This window comes from Somniosus microcephalus, chromosome 3 (genome assembly GCF_052327205.1).
Source record: "Somniosus microcephalus isolate GS21.2 chromosome 3, FLI_Smic_1.0, whole genome shotgun sequence".
Taxonomy (NCBI): Eukaryota; Metazoa; Chordata; class Chondrichthyes; order Squaliformes; family Somniosidae; genus Somniosus; species Somniosus microcephalus.
In genome coordinates this window covers 314028401-314042048 of record NC_140989.1, presented here as the reverse complement: position 1 = coordinate 314042048, position 13648 = coordinate 314028401, and the positions used below count along the sequence as shown (strand labels likewise).

Below are 13648 nucleotides of genomic sequence, written 5' to 3'. Positions count from 1 at the left end.
ATCGATACCTGCCCTACCCACTGTAATTAGTGGAATTACTGTTACACAACTTGAATACAAGGGGGATGATGGGATACCTTGGGTATGACATCCAAGTAATATAGGCATTTCAGATCTGTAACTATCTTCATCTACAAGGGTTGTGGATGGTGCACTGTGGGGTTCTGTGGAGCGGAAGGGTGCATGCTTACTTCCTTCTTTTCTTCTGCCCTCCCTCCCATGTGGCTGAGTTCCTGATCTGCTGTGGGGTGGTACTAGTTGGAGGCTAGGACAGAGGGAAATTCTGAAGCAGGTTTTATCCCTGGCTGCTGTTTTGAGCTTCTCATGTGGGCGAATGCACCATAAGTGAAGCATGGGAGCAGGTCATCAACTGTTGTCTCACCCTGCAGGAGGTTCCATGGTCACAGCCTCAATAACAATGTAAACATTCTTTTAATATACTCAGGGGAATTTTGTGGCCGTGGGCACCCACAAGGGATATGTGCAGATCTGGGATGCGGCGGCTGGGAAGAAGCTGACCTCTCTCGATGGACATTCCGCTAGAGTTGGTAAGTACTTAAATTACTTAATTTTTTTTTGTGTTTCAGAATCAGATCTCAGTTGAGATTCACAGAGGAGCTTTTTTTTAAAAAAAAACCCAGAGGGGGCAGATCCATTTTTTTTTTTAAAAGAAAGACTGTGAGAATAGTTATAATCTGATGGTTAATTCATCACATAAAGTGAAAACCACTTTTTAAGTTTTCTAACTTGTTTTGAAGGTGTGTGATTTGAAGACATCTATGATTGGATTTTATGAGATGTTGGTGTATGTCATTGATTCAGCCATGTAGCTTTACTAGATGTTAAATTAGAGCTAGGCTGTTCAGGGGTGATTCAGGAAGTTCTTCTTCACACAAAGGGTAATGGAAATCTGGAACTCTCTTCCCCCAAAAAGCTGTTGAGGCTAGGGGGTCAATTGAAAATGTCAGAACTGAGATTGATAGATTTTTGTTGGGCTAGGATATTAAGGGTTGCAATGCGAGTAGATGGAATTAATATACAGATCAGCCATGATTTAGTTGAATTGCGGAACAGACTCGAGGGGCTGAATGACCTACACCTGTTCCTATGTTCTTAAAACAACTAGGCATAGATGTGTAAAACTGTCAGTGTAGGCAACACTCCGCAGTGGGATGGTTAGCAGCGTATTGTAAAAACTGTACTAATTTTGCACCATTTTCTGAAAGTTCAGAATGGTTAAACGAGTGTTACTGGTCCTACTAATTAATAAAGGATGGCCCTACTGAATCTCAATGTATAGTCCAGTCCATGTATAGTCCAGTTCCTTATTTGCACTGTCAGAATAGTAGGAGTATTTAGGTGGCTCTGAGGAAATATGCAACGGCAACGTATAGATTCAGACATTTACATTTCCTTCCCCAGCTTTCTTCATGCTGGGGGCATTCTGTGCCAAGGATACCCTAACACAGGGAGGATTTAGGACTATGCTGCCCTGAAATGAACTGCTAGCTGCTTTGGATGCATCCAATTTTTAATTTTGGCACAACTGAATTATCTAGGACAAAAGATAATGGCCTGGAATTTGCAGTCAGCAGCGAAACGACGGCAATCGCCGCTGACCTAGAAGAAAGCTGCCCACAAAGATCTAGCCATCTCTGGTGCCAATTTCAGTTCTCCCGACCTTAGTTTGAATCTGGGGCCAAATCAAGCGAATCAATAGCATCCAGCAACAGTGATGTCATCAAGCTGGCTAAGCAGCCAATCACATTGAGGAATTCTCAGACAGCAAACCAGGAAGTAAAATGCACACTATAATTTACTTTTAATACATTTTTACAGGGGCAAAATAAAGATTGGGACATACACATAAACTGAAATATCATTAAAAAAATATTAAAAACTTGTAGTTCTTAATCATATTAATGAAAAAATTTAACATTTCACAAATATAAAATTAGTTTTTCAGGGCCAGAACAGTGGTTCAGCAGTCAGCTTTTAACAGTGATATTCTATCATAAAAGAAGTTTTTGTCAGTTCAAGTGATTTTTGAATTGTTGCCAGCTCTGGGGAGTTCCACAGCGCAACCTGTGGTGGAGCAGAGAATGACTGACCGCAACCTCTGGATTTCCGCGTTTATCTGTGCATGCGCTAAATCCTGATGTTGCTGTCAGTTTCAGAGGGCAAATGACGGTGAACTCTGACAGTTTTGCCATCATTACCACTGCAAAATCTGGGCCATTAAATGGTGCGGCAGCCAAATGGACCAAAATGGTATTTTCCAGTCAGGCATATTCAGGAATTTTATGGTAGAATCCTACAAAATTTTGATTGTCTTGGTAGACCAGGACTGTTTGCTCGGTTGGACTTCAATTATTGTTGTACCCATTGTGTCCTACTGAAACATATGTGTTTTCAAGAGCACAGGGTTAGTAACAACGGATTAAAGTAGAAATCGTGTTTGCACAATGTTATCATTGATTAATGTTTGTTTCATGAATACAATGTAATGTAAACAGGAATTTAAAAGATTTGTCACCTATGTTACCCAGGTGTACTGCTGTGTTGACATATTTTGACCTTCGTTAAACCTGCCTGCCACAAACGTTAGACATTTAGATGTTACATTACTAAAAATAGTCGACAGTGGGATAGTTATAAGGTGGTGACTTTGAGTGAATAAGGCCATTGTTGCTTAAATATTTCACAACAGTTATGAAAGAACAGTGTAAAGGGACTGGAGCAATCTCTAATATAAAAGCTGAGCTTTTTTTAAATGTAGTTTTACTGTGTTGCTTGGTGTACAGGGGCTTTGGCCTGGAATGCTGATCAACTCTCGTCAGGAAGTCGGGACCGTCTCATTCTACAGAGGGACGTGCGAACGCCCCCACTTCAGATGGAGCGGAGATTGCAGGGCCACAGGCAGGAAGTTTGTGGTTTAAAGTGGTCTCCTGATCACCAGCACCTAGCTTCTGGGGGCAACGACAACAAGGTACCTGACATCTGTTCTGGTCATGTCCAAAATGTGTGCTGTAGTTCAAGCCCAGCCACTTGTAAACTGAACAAGTGCAGCAAGAATTTGCACTCGTACATCCAGGAATTAAAAAAAAATACATTGCAAATACTGGAACTCTGAAATGGCCTAGTGATATTTGCCAACACTTCTGCCACCATCACTCTTGATTTAGCGGCTAAACATGAGCAAAAGTTTGGAGGGAGGGGGTGGAATTTCTTCTGGGGTTTTAAAAAAAATTCCTTTTGGAACTTGGTCAAACTGTTTTATGACGTCATAAAGAAGCCTTTGTGAGGTCACAGTTGTTAGTGAAGGTTTATTTTTCATTCATTTTACAGCAGCATTTGATTTTTCTTCCAGCTATTTGTGTGGAATAATTCCAGTTTGAGCCCAGTCCAGCAGTACACAGAACACTTAGCAGCTGTAAAGGCCATTGCCTGGTCCCCTCATCAGCACGGACTTCTGGCATCGGGAGGGGGCACTGCCGATCGCTGCATTCGTTTCTGGAACACGTTGACTTGCCAGCCCCTGCAATGTGTCGACACAGGCTCTCAAGTCTGCAATCTTGCCTGGTCTAAGCATGCAAATGAACTGGTGAGCCTTTAACCTCAAACCATGTGAAAAAGGGAATCTTCCCTTTGCAGTGTGTTAATAATCAAGTAATGGATGTGTATCTTTGCTGCCCTTGCCCAGATTGAAGCAGGCTGGATAAAGGAAAATGATGACCCAAGGACATGCTGTCTTTTGAAAAGTTCACTAACCAAACTGCAGATTAACTGTTATCTGAAGAGACTTTTGAATCTTTTTAACAAAGATTTGTTTACACTGTTCTGTACTTTGGTTCTAACCTAGGAGTCGCGAGGCACTTTTATATTGGCTTATTTTTAATTCTTGCCTAGGGAGGGCAGCGGCACAGTGGAGACCTGATTAGATCTGATAATTATGAACCTTACCCAAGTATTCAACTATTATTGGTAGAGTTTAGAACATTTAGCAGCTTGTCTTTGGATCACAGACTTGATATTTTAACAAAAAAACCTTTATCCCCCTTTTCCCTCCCCCTCCCCCTCCCCATTTAAAAAAAATTGCTAAACAACAGACTGTGGCTGTGGCTCCGCGATTTGAAACAAAGGGAGCCCACCTGACGAAAGCGGGACTGCAGAACTATGCAGTTTGTAAAAAGAAATGGTCATTTGGAACGCATGGGACTGGCTCCCCACATTTACCTGGTTGTCACAGGAGGTGCTTTATCCAGCAAGAGACTCGGGCCCAGCTATTTGTGGAGGCTTACACGTGGAGTGCACCTTCTGTCAGCTGATTTATTGGATAAGCACCTTCAGGCTTCCTGCCAGTTGCCTGCTTGATCTGATGGTACATCCATAGTCCAACTTTATTACATTTCCTAGCTGGAAGTCTGAACATTTTGTTTATGCTGATCCTTTCTGACCCAATTCATAAACTGTCTGATTTTGGGATTAGACCTTATCGTTAAATCCAATGGATGAATTCTAAACTTCGGTTTAAACCCAGCAACATTTGAGCATGTCAAGCTGCTGCAGTACTGGTATGGTGCACACAGACACTTGCCCTGTTTGACATCGGGAGCACTCCATCTACTCTAAATAGAGTACACCTTTGGTCATGTATGTAGCATACATGCAGATGAACAAATTCCATGAGGGAAAAGACACTGAGAATGCAGCTAATGATGCACATTAACTTTTTTAGTATTTTATTTCTCCAATGTCCTTCTCGCCAGCCTCCCAAGCTCCACCCTACACAAACTCCAAATATGCCACCTGCATCCTGGCCTTGCGACTTCCATTGTGTCAATCGCAGATAAGGCCATCTCTGACCACTTCCTCGTATCGCTCTCCACCCACATCCCCCTTCCACCCTCCCCCAACCCTACTTCCTTTTGTGCCCACTCCTGGAAAAAACTCTCTGCCAACTCTCTTACAACTGCACTTATCAAATCCCAATTGTCCAGCCTTTGGCCCTCCATTCACCGTGACATTTCTGCAGCTACCGATCTGCTCAACCACACCCTCACCGCAACCTTTGATGCCCTAGTCCCTATTAAAAACAATTACTCTCTCTCACCCTGGCCGCTCCCCCGGTACGGCCCTCATCTTCGCTCCCTTAAGTCCAAGGGATGCAGACTTAAACGGATATGGCGAACAACTGGTTTAGCCATTCACCGCCAGGTCTGGCTGGACCACATAAAGCATTATCGGGTCCTGCTCTTGACTGCCAAAATTGCTCACCATTCCAGAATCATTCTGGAGTGCAAAGATAAAACCCAGCTTCTATTCTTCACTGCTGACCGTCTTCTTAAACCTCTCTCCTTTGTCTCTTCCACCCTCGCCTCCAACAACAAGTGCGAGGAGCTCATGGATCTCTTTGTCTCTAAGATTGAGACCATCTGTTCAGCTGCCTCTGCCACGTCCCTTCCTTCCCCTAGCCCACCAGGCCAAACTTCCTCTAAGGTTCCCTCCTGCCCGAGCCCTGAACTCACATGTTTCTCCAGTTTCTCTCCGATCTCCCCTCATGATCTCTCCGTGCGCATCTTGTCCATGAGACCCACTTCCTGCTCCCTCGACCCTATTCCCACCAAACTGCTGACTACCCAACTTCCTTTTCTGGCTCCCATGTTAGCTGACATTGTTAACAGTTCTCTCTCTCCTCTCCCTCAAATCTGCCATCATCACCCCTCTTCTCAAAAAACCAACCCTTGACCCCTCCGTGCTCACAAACTGCCACCCCATCTCCGACCTCCCTTCCCTCTCCAAAGTCCTTGAACGTGTTGTTGCCTCCCAAATCCCTGCCTATCTTTCCCGCAACTCCATGTTTCAATCCCTCCAATCCGGTTTCCGCCCTTGACACAGTACTGAAACAGCTCTCATCAAAGTCACAAATGACATCCTTTGTGACTGTGACAAGGGTAAACTATCCCTCCTCGTCCTTCTTGACTTGTCTGCAGCCTTTGACGCGGTTGACCACTCCATCCTTCTCCAACACGTCTCTACTGTCGTCCAGCTGGGTGGGACTGTGCTCGCCTGGTTCCATTCTTATCTATCTAATCGTAACCAGACAATCACTTGCAACGGCTTCTCTTCCTGCTCCGGCATCATTACCTCTGGTGTCCCCCAAGGATCTATCCTTGGCCCCCTCCTATTTCTCATTTACATGTTACCCCTCGGCGATATCATCCGAAAACCCACCATCAGTTTCCACATGTACACTGACGACACCCAACTCTACCTCACTACCTCTTCTCTTGACCCCTCCACAGTGTCTAAATTGTCAGACTACTTGTCTGACATCCAGTTCTGGATGAGCAGAAATTTTCTCCAATTAAATATTGGGAAGACCGAAACCATTGTCTTCGGTCCCCGCCACAAACTCCGTTCCCTAGCCACTGACTCCATCCCTCTCCCGAGCATCTGCCTGAGGCTGAAACACACTGTTCACAACCTTGGTGTCATATTTGACCCTGAAATGAGCTTCCGACCACATATCCGCAGCATAACTAAGAGAGCCTATTTCCACCTCCGTAACATTGCCCGCCTCCGCCCTTGCCTCAGCTCATCTGCTGCTGAAACCCTCATCCATGCCTTTGTTACTTCTAGACTTGACTATTCCAACACACTCTACCCTACTTTAACTTGAGGTGATCCAAAACGCAGCTGCCCGTGTCCTAACTCGCACCAAGTCTCATTCACCCATCACCCCTGTGCTCACTGGCCTACCTTGGCTCCCGGTTAAGTAACGCCTCGATTTCAAAATTTTCATCCTTGTTTTCAAATCCCTCCATGGCCTCGCCCCTCCCTATCTCTCTCATCACCTTCAGCTCCACAACAGCGCCACCCCCCCGCCCCCCCCCCCCCCCCCAAGATATCTGCACTCCTCTAATTCTGCCCTCTTGAGCATCCCTGATTATAATCGCTCAACCATTGGTGGCCGTGCCTTCTGTTGCCTAGGCCCTAAGCTCTGGAATTTCCTCCCTAAACCTCGCCGCCTCGCTACCTCTCTTTCCTCCTTTTAAGACGCTCCTTAAAACCTACCTCTTTGACCAAGCTTTTGGTCACCTGCCCAAATTTCTCCTGATGTGGCTCGGTGTTAAGTTTTGTCTTCTAACACTCCTGTGAAACGCCTTGGGATGTTTTACTATGTTAAAGGCGCTATATAAATACAAGTTGTTGTTGCTGTTGCTGCACTAAGTTACGCTTGTGCTTACCCATCACCGAAGCCCCCCCCCCTCCCCATTCCATCTCAGATGCCTCCCTGTTCCTGAATTCATTGAATTCAAAATTCTCATCTTTGTTTATGAACCCCTCCATGGCCCCACCCCACCCTAACTCTGCAACCTCCTCCAGCTTTATGTTGCAGTCAATGCCCTTCAACCCTCCTCTGACTCTACTTCTCTGAACATCTCCCCTCCCACCTCCACAGCTGGTAGCAGAACCTTGAGCAACTCGGCCCTACTCTGAAACTCCCTATCCAGACTCCTCCACCTTGCTGTTTCTCTTCCTTTTAAAAGCCTCCTCAAAGCTATATTTTCAACCATTCTTTTGGTCATTTCTACCTCAGCATCCATTTCTCCTCTGTCCAGCACCTCGGGACGTTTACTGGGTTAATGGTGCTTTTTAAATGATGATGTTATACTTTTGTGAAGACTGTTGCGTTTTGAAGTATTTTATTCCTTCCAAATTCATTTCCCTGACTAGTGATTTTGTAAATGGGGAAAACTCTCCACTTGCTAGTGTCATTCCTAGCACAAAGGAAGATGGCTGTGGTTGTTGGAGGCTAATCATCTCAGCCCCTGGACATTGTTGCAGGAGTTCCCCAGGGCAGTGTCCTAGGCCCAACCATCTTCAGCTGCATCATCAATGACCTTCCCTCCATCATAAGGTCAGAAGTGAGGATGTTTGCTGATGACTGCACAGTGTTCAGTTCCATTCGCAATTTCTCAGATAATGAAGCAGTCCATGCCTGCACGCAGCAAGACCGGGATGACATTCAGGCTTGGGCTGATAAGTGGCAAGGAACATTCGCACCACAGAAGTGCCAGGCAATGATTATCTCCAACAAGAGTCTAACCACCGCCCCTTGACATTCAATGGCATTACCATCGCCGAATCCCCCACCATCAACATCCTGGGGGTCACCATTGATCAGAAACTTAACTGGACTAGCCACATAAATACTGTGGCAACAAGAGCAGGTCAGAGGCTAGGTATTTTGCGGAGTGTTTTTCACCTCCTGACTCCCCAAAGCCTTTCCACCATCTACAAGGCACAAGTAAGGAGTGTGATGGAATACTCTCCACTTGCCTGGATGAGTGCAGCTCCAACAACACTCATGAAGCTCGACACCATCCAGGACAAAGCAGCCCACTTGATTGGCACCCCATCCACCACCTTAACCATTCACTCCCTCCACTACTGGTGCACTGTGGCTGCAGTGTGTACCATCTACAAGATGCATTGCAGCAAATCGCCAAGGCTTTTTCAACAGTACCTCCCAAACCCGCAACCTCTGCCACCTAGAAGGACAAGGGCAGCAGGCGCATGGGAACGCCCTTATCTCCAAGATCCCCTCCAAGTCACACACCATCATGACTTGGAAATATATCGCCAATCCTTCATCATCGCTGGGTCAAAATCCTGGAACTCCCTCCCTAACAGCACTGTGGGAGTACCTTTACCACACGGACTGCAGTGGTTCAATAAAGCACCTTCTTGAGGGCAATTAGGGATGGGCAATAAATGCTGGCCTTGCCAGCGATGCCCACATCCCAGGAACGAATAAAAATAAAAAATTAAAAAAAACTTTTTTTGATGGGAGAAAAAGAAACCACAAGGGATTCAACCTGAAATTTTCCCCCAGAATTCAGGAAGGAAAGAGTGCTGAAATAGGAAGGTTGACCAGCTCCATGCGCTCAACTATGGGATCATAGTGATGGCCACATTTGCACTGACCTCCAATACTCCCTTTTTAAAATTTAATTTTAAAAGGTTTCCTCTCCCCGGGTGCCATAGAGAATCCCCCATCCGAGATGGGGCCGACAGAAAACCTTCTCTTAAGGCCTCGACCAATGTGCTAACTGATGGGAGATGCACAAGAACAGTTGACTTGTATCAAGTTCTCAGTTTACAGGCCATAAGTGTTTGTCAGTTGATGAGTGTTTCAGGCTTCTTGATGGTGTTGAATATCAAGCTGTACAGTGAGCCACAAAATGTCTCTGGGCAGTGACGAACCCAGTTGTGTTGCATTATTTCATGCTGTGCATAATAAATTGCCTTTCAGCCGTATTTATGTTGACAATGATGAATTTGCCTAGTATACTGTGACCTTACTAACACTTCTGGTCCATTTAGTTAACTTGTAAACTCATAGGTTCTTCTATAGTGCAGGTGAGACTCATGAGATCTCGCCTCACGAACCTTTGAGTTCCTTTGAAATCAAGTGAAAAGAAACCTGCTCAATTCTGACCGTCTATCATATAACAGATTCCTACCTTGAACTGAAGTAACCCCATTGTGATCCAACACTGCAAGAAGGCAATGTTTGGCCAGGAATAGCATTTTTACTCTTGAATGATCAATGTATCATACAGTAAAAAGGAAGAATATGCACTGGATTACCAAACAGTTGCTGAAAATATTCTTGAATATTCATGTTACATTTTTCATTAAATAACATTTGGCTTTACATTAAACTGGCTGGACGGTAAAGTGAAGACTGACATTAAATGTACCGATCGATCGCAAGAAGGTCAGATCATGCCAAAGACGGGGCACATAATTTTGAGAAAAATCTGTCTGGCAGATCGTAGACTTTTGGTGAAATATCTTGTGCTCAAAGTACTTCTCTGAGTGAATGATGGACCAGTGTCTGTCTAACCAGTTCCTTGTATGTTGGGGTTATTTGTTGACCTTCATTTTATTAATGGCCATTATGGATGACCATATCAACAAGGATTTTTCTTTTGTAGCACTATAATATAAGATAGTGCTATTTAGAAAGTTCTACAAAGCAGTAACAGGTCAATATTGCTGGAAACACCTGACCAGTCCTGGATATAACTCCAATAGAGAGGCTGTGACACCAGCTGAAGGAGTGTGTGCGTGTTCAGAAGCCGGAATCCCTCCAACAATTGTGCCATATAGGGAAGATTAGAAGCAGTCCTGCAGCAACTGTACTGAATCCTAGTTTACTCTGCACCCAATTTAGTTGTAGACTAATCAGACAAAAATGACACCACCAGCTTTGGACTTCCCCAATACTTCAGGAGATACCTCACGTACCCTTGCAAAAAGTTACTATAATTTTGTTATGCTTTTTTTGTGTGTAGCGCCCATTAAAGGCAAGATACGGGAATTGCAGTGTTATTGGTTAGGAATGTTTATGGTTCACTGAGGTATTCATGGGGAAATAAAACAAGGGGGGAAATGGTGCTGATCGAGGATAGAATATTGGAGCTGAGGTGCATGACCTTACTGTGGGAGCTTGTGACTGAAGTGCTACTTACCAGTAAAGACTTCAAGGTATTGAGCCAGGTTCTAGCTGATATTCTGGACTTGAATCAGTTCAGTTTCATGTGAAGAAGCAAGGCCATATCTGATTCACGTCTAGTAAAGCTTCATTAAAGTGTATGTTTTGTTGTGACACTTTTTTTGCTTTGTTTTGCAGGTTAGTACACACGGCTATTCCCAGAATCAGATTTTAGTGTGGAAATACCCATCCTTAACACAGGTTGCCAAACTAACGGGGCATTCGTATAGAGTGCTCTACCTGGTAAGAGATTTGTTGCTGTGAGTGGTTACATGAGAGCTTCCTGCAACAGACACAATTCTTTAGTAACCATTTTTGTTACTTTGCAAAAAATACAACATTTTTAAATTCACTGTTTATATGATACATTCATTCCATAAGAATGACTAGTCCAGAAAATGCTTCACAAATTTTTGTTTAATATCGTAAGGATAATACCGTATTGTGACTGAATCTTGTAACTTCCCATTCTGACCCTATTGAGGAACCTTGAAGGCTGACTATGCTCCACCCTGCATTATTTGCCGGAGGTGATGGTGGTTATTTTCAAGCTGAAAAACCTTGAAGCATCTTTGGGCATTGTCTTCAAAATGTTACGCGGACTGACTGAATAATGTGGCCAGTAAAAGAGGAGGAAGATGAAGTGGTGATTTCATTCTTCAGTCTGCCTATTATTTCTCTATGCCCAATAGTGTGTGTGTACGTGTGTGTGTACGTGTACGCACCTGTAGTCTGTGTGTACAAGGACAAGCTGGTCTCAATTCTCACCTTATGAACCCAAACATCTTCAGATTTTGACTGGAAATCCTAAGCACATCTGTGCGTGTTAACGTTGGCATATCCGGTGGGAGCTGGAACATCTTTTGCAGGCACAGAAGATGTCAGCTTCTTTTACTTGCTGTTTTACCTAAAGTTATTTGCACACTAGTTAATCCTGTGATAGTAGGCTGTGAGCTTACATGTACTTCCCTATGTCCTTTGAAAGGGTTCTAACGCAAGTAAAAAAAGAAATCCATTAACTTCACATTGGACTTTTCAGAACAATGTAACATTTTCATGCCTATGTGCTTTATCCTTGTGTTTTTACTGGGGCCTGTCCCTCCCCAAAACTCACTTTGGAAATTCTAAGCTATGTTACATGTTGATTGATGAGTTTCAGGGCAGAGTCCATTCGACCCGAAACGTCAACTCAAATTTCTCTCCACGGATGTTGTCTGACCTGCTGAGTTTTTCCAGCATTTTCTGTTATTGTGAATTTCTGGACATCAGCCAGCAGGGGTTGTCTCAATCAATGAGCAATAGGGCTGGAGCAGACGACCGGCAGTGAGGCTGTGACTGATTTAGACATAAACTACGTAATACATTTTATTTATCAAGTTTGGCATCTATCCCGCCTCAAACTGTTAACAGGTGTTTGTTTTTCTTTGGGAATGAAAAGAAAAATACTTTCTCCTTTTCCAATTTGTTCCGAATCTGATGCCAGTTTCTACCTTTTTACCCGGCCTAGCCAAATTGGTTTTGTTTCTAAATATCGGGTAAATGAATGTTGCTTGAATTGGAGAAGCATTGGAAGTGGTATACCCTGGGGATCAGTGCTGCATCCACTTTTGTTCTCTGTATCTGTTAGTGCTGGCAAATGATTCAAAAGTTTCATCGTGATTAATCTCTCAATTAAAAATTTTAATCTTAATTTTTTTTATTGCATACCTAATTGATACAATTACTGCATTCATCTCATTCAAGTTTTGTTTTATTACTGAAGCCATTATCATCCAAAAAATAACCAGCATGAGCGAGTGGGGGGTTCAATACATCCTTAGCACAAAAGTAAAGTAGTAATAATGCATTTGTACAACACTATTTCCACTGGAGCAGAGAAGGCTAAGAGGAGAATAAAGAGGTTTTTAAAATTTAAGGACTTTGATAGTTGGGGAGTCAGTGACAAGGGGGGTCACCACTTTAAAATTGTCATGGCGAGGAGTTAGGAGAAATGTCTTTATGCAGAGGGTTGCTGAAGTGGTTGTGGCAGAGACCCATTAAAAGAAAATTTAGATAAATGTTTAAGCAGAGGAAGATACAGGGCTGTGGGGAAAGAACACGGCAGCAGGCTTAGTTTTACTTCGCCCTACAAAAGAGCTGGCTGAATGACCTCCTCGTGTGCTCTAAACTTCTATGGTTCTGAATCGGTTTTTTGACTTTAGTATGCACTAAGTAGATTGAGAGATCCAATGCATAATGGCCCTGAAATTCTGCCCTTTACACTACACTGGGGTACAGACCGTCTTCGGCTGGGGTTATGGTGGGACATTGAGAACCCCAATGGAATTTCAGTGCCACTATATATCACGCACACACACACAAGATCCTTTCTATTAATGGGTTGTAATTTTTTTTTCCTTTCATGCTCTTTAGGCCATATCACCCGATGGAGAGGCTATTGTGACGGGGGCAGGAGATGAAACTTTGCGGTTTTGGAATGTTTTCAGTAAAACCCGTTCTACTAAGGTACAGAGTGCTTTAATGCTATTTGCTGGCAGCGTTGTGTTGTAAACTTTGAGGTTGATTGAGAGAGTCATGTGTAAGTACACTTCCTATGGAAAAGTATATAATTTTTTGGCAATCATATGCTGATAAAATATTTTTAGTACCTGTTGCATGATGTCAAAATAGCTTCAGCTCTTGTGTCTCACTTGTTCTTGAGTCAGATTGATTTTACTGTTGGAGTTACAAACACATTTATTGCTGTGGTTGCATACGGCAGAAGGGTAACAGAGACTGTACAGGCAGGCATCTCATCGGGGCTTCCGGTGATATCGAAATACAGGACTTTAACTGGCTGAAGCAAGATTAAGCCCAAGAAAAGTTGAACTTTTAAAGGCAAAATCTTAATCCTGGAAAACTCATTGCCCCATTGGCAAAGTTGTGTGTGAGAAATTAGCTGCTCCCCTTTTTAAACCAAACCTGTGTCCTGTTGATATCTTATCTGAGTGGAAAGTGACAGAAAAAGACTTGTATTTATATAGTGCCTTTCATGATCTCCGGCTGTCCCAAAATGCTTCACAACCAATTAAGTACTTT

The 13648-nt window shown here is 43.6% G+C and overlaps 1 protein-coding gene across 8 annotated transcripts in view; it reads left to right on the top strand.

The window, feature by feature from the left end:
* LOC147122167 (fizzy-related protein homolog) overlaps window positions 1-13648 on the top strand; it is a 65435-nt gene that overhangs the window by 39825 nt on the left and 11962 nt on the right. For 7 of the 8 annotated variants that reach the window (XM_085982990.1, XM_085982986.1, XM_085982989.1 and 4 more), the window contains 5 exons: window positions 446-548; window positions 2805-2989; window positions 3371-3604; window positions 10709-10813; window positions 12983-13075. In XM_085982990.1, coding sequence (XP_085839116.1) covers window positions 446-548; window positions 2805-2989; window positions 3371-3604; window positions 10709-10813; window positions 12983-13075 — 720 coding nt within the window. The remainder of the gene's footprint in view (window positions 1-445; window positions 549-2804; window positions 2990-3370; window positions 3605-10708; window positions 10814-12982; window positions 13076-13648) is intronic. The other variant, XM_085982991.1, reaches the window with a different exon arrangement.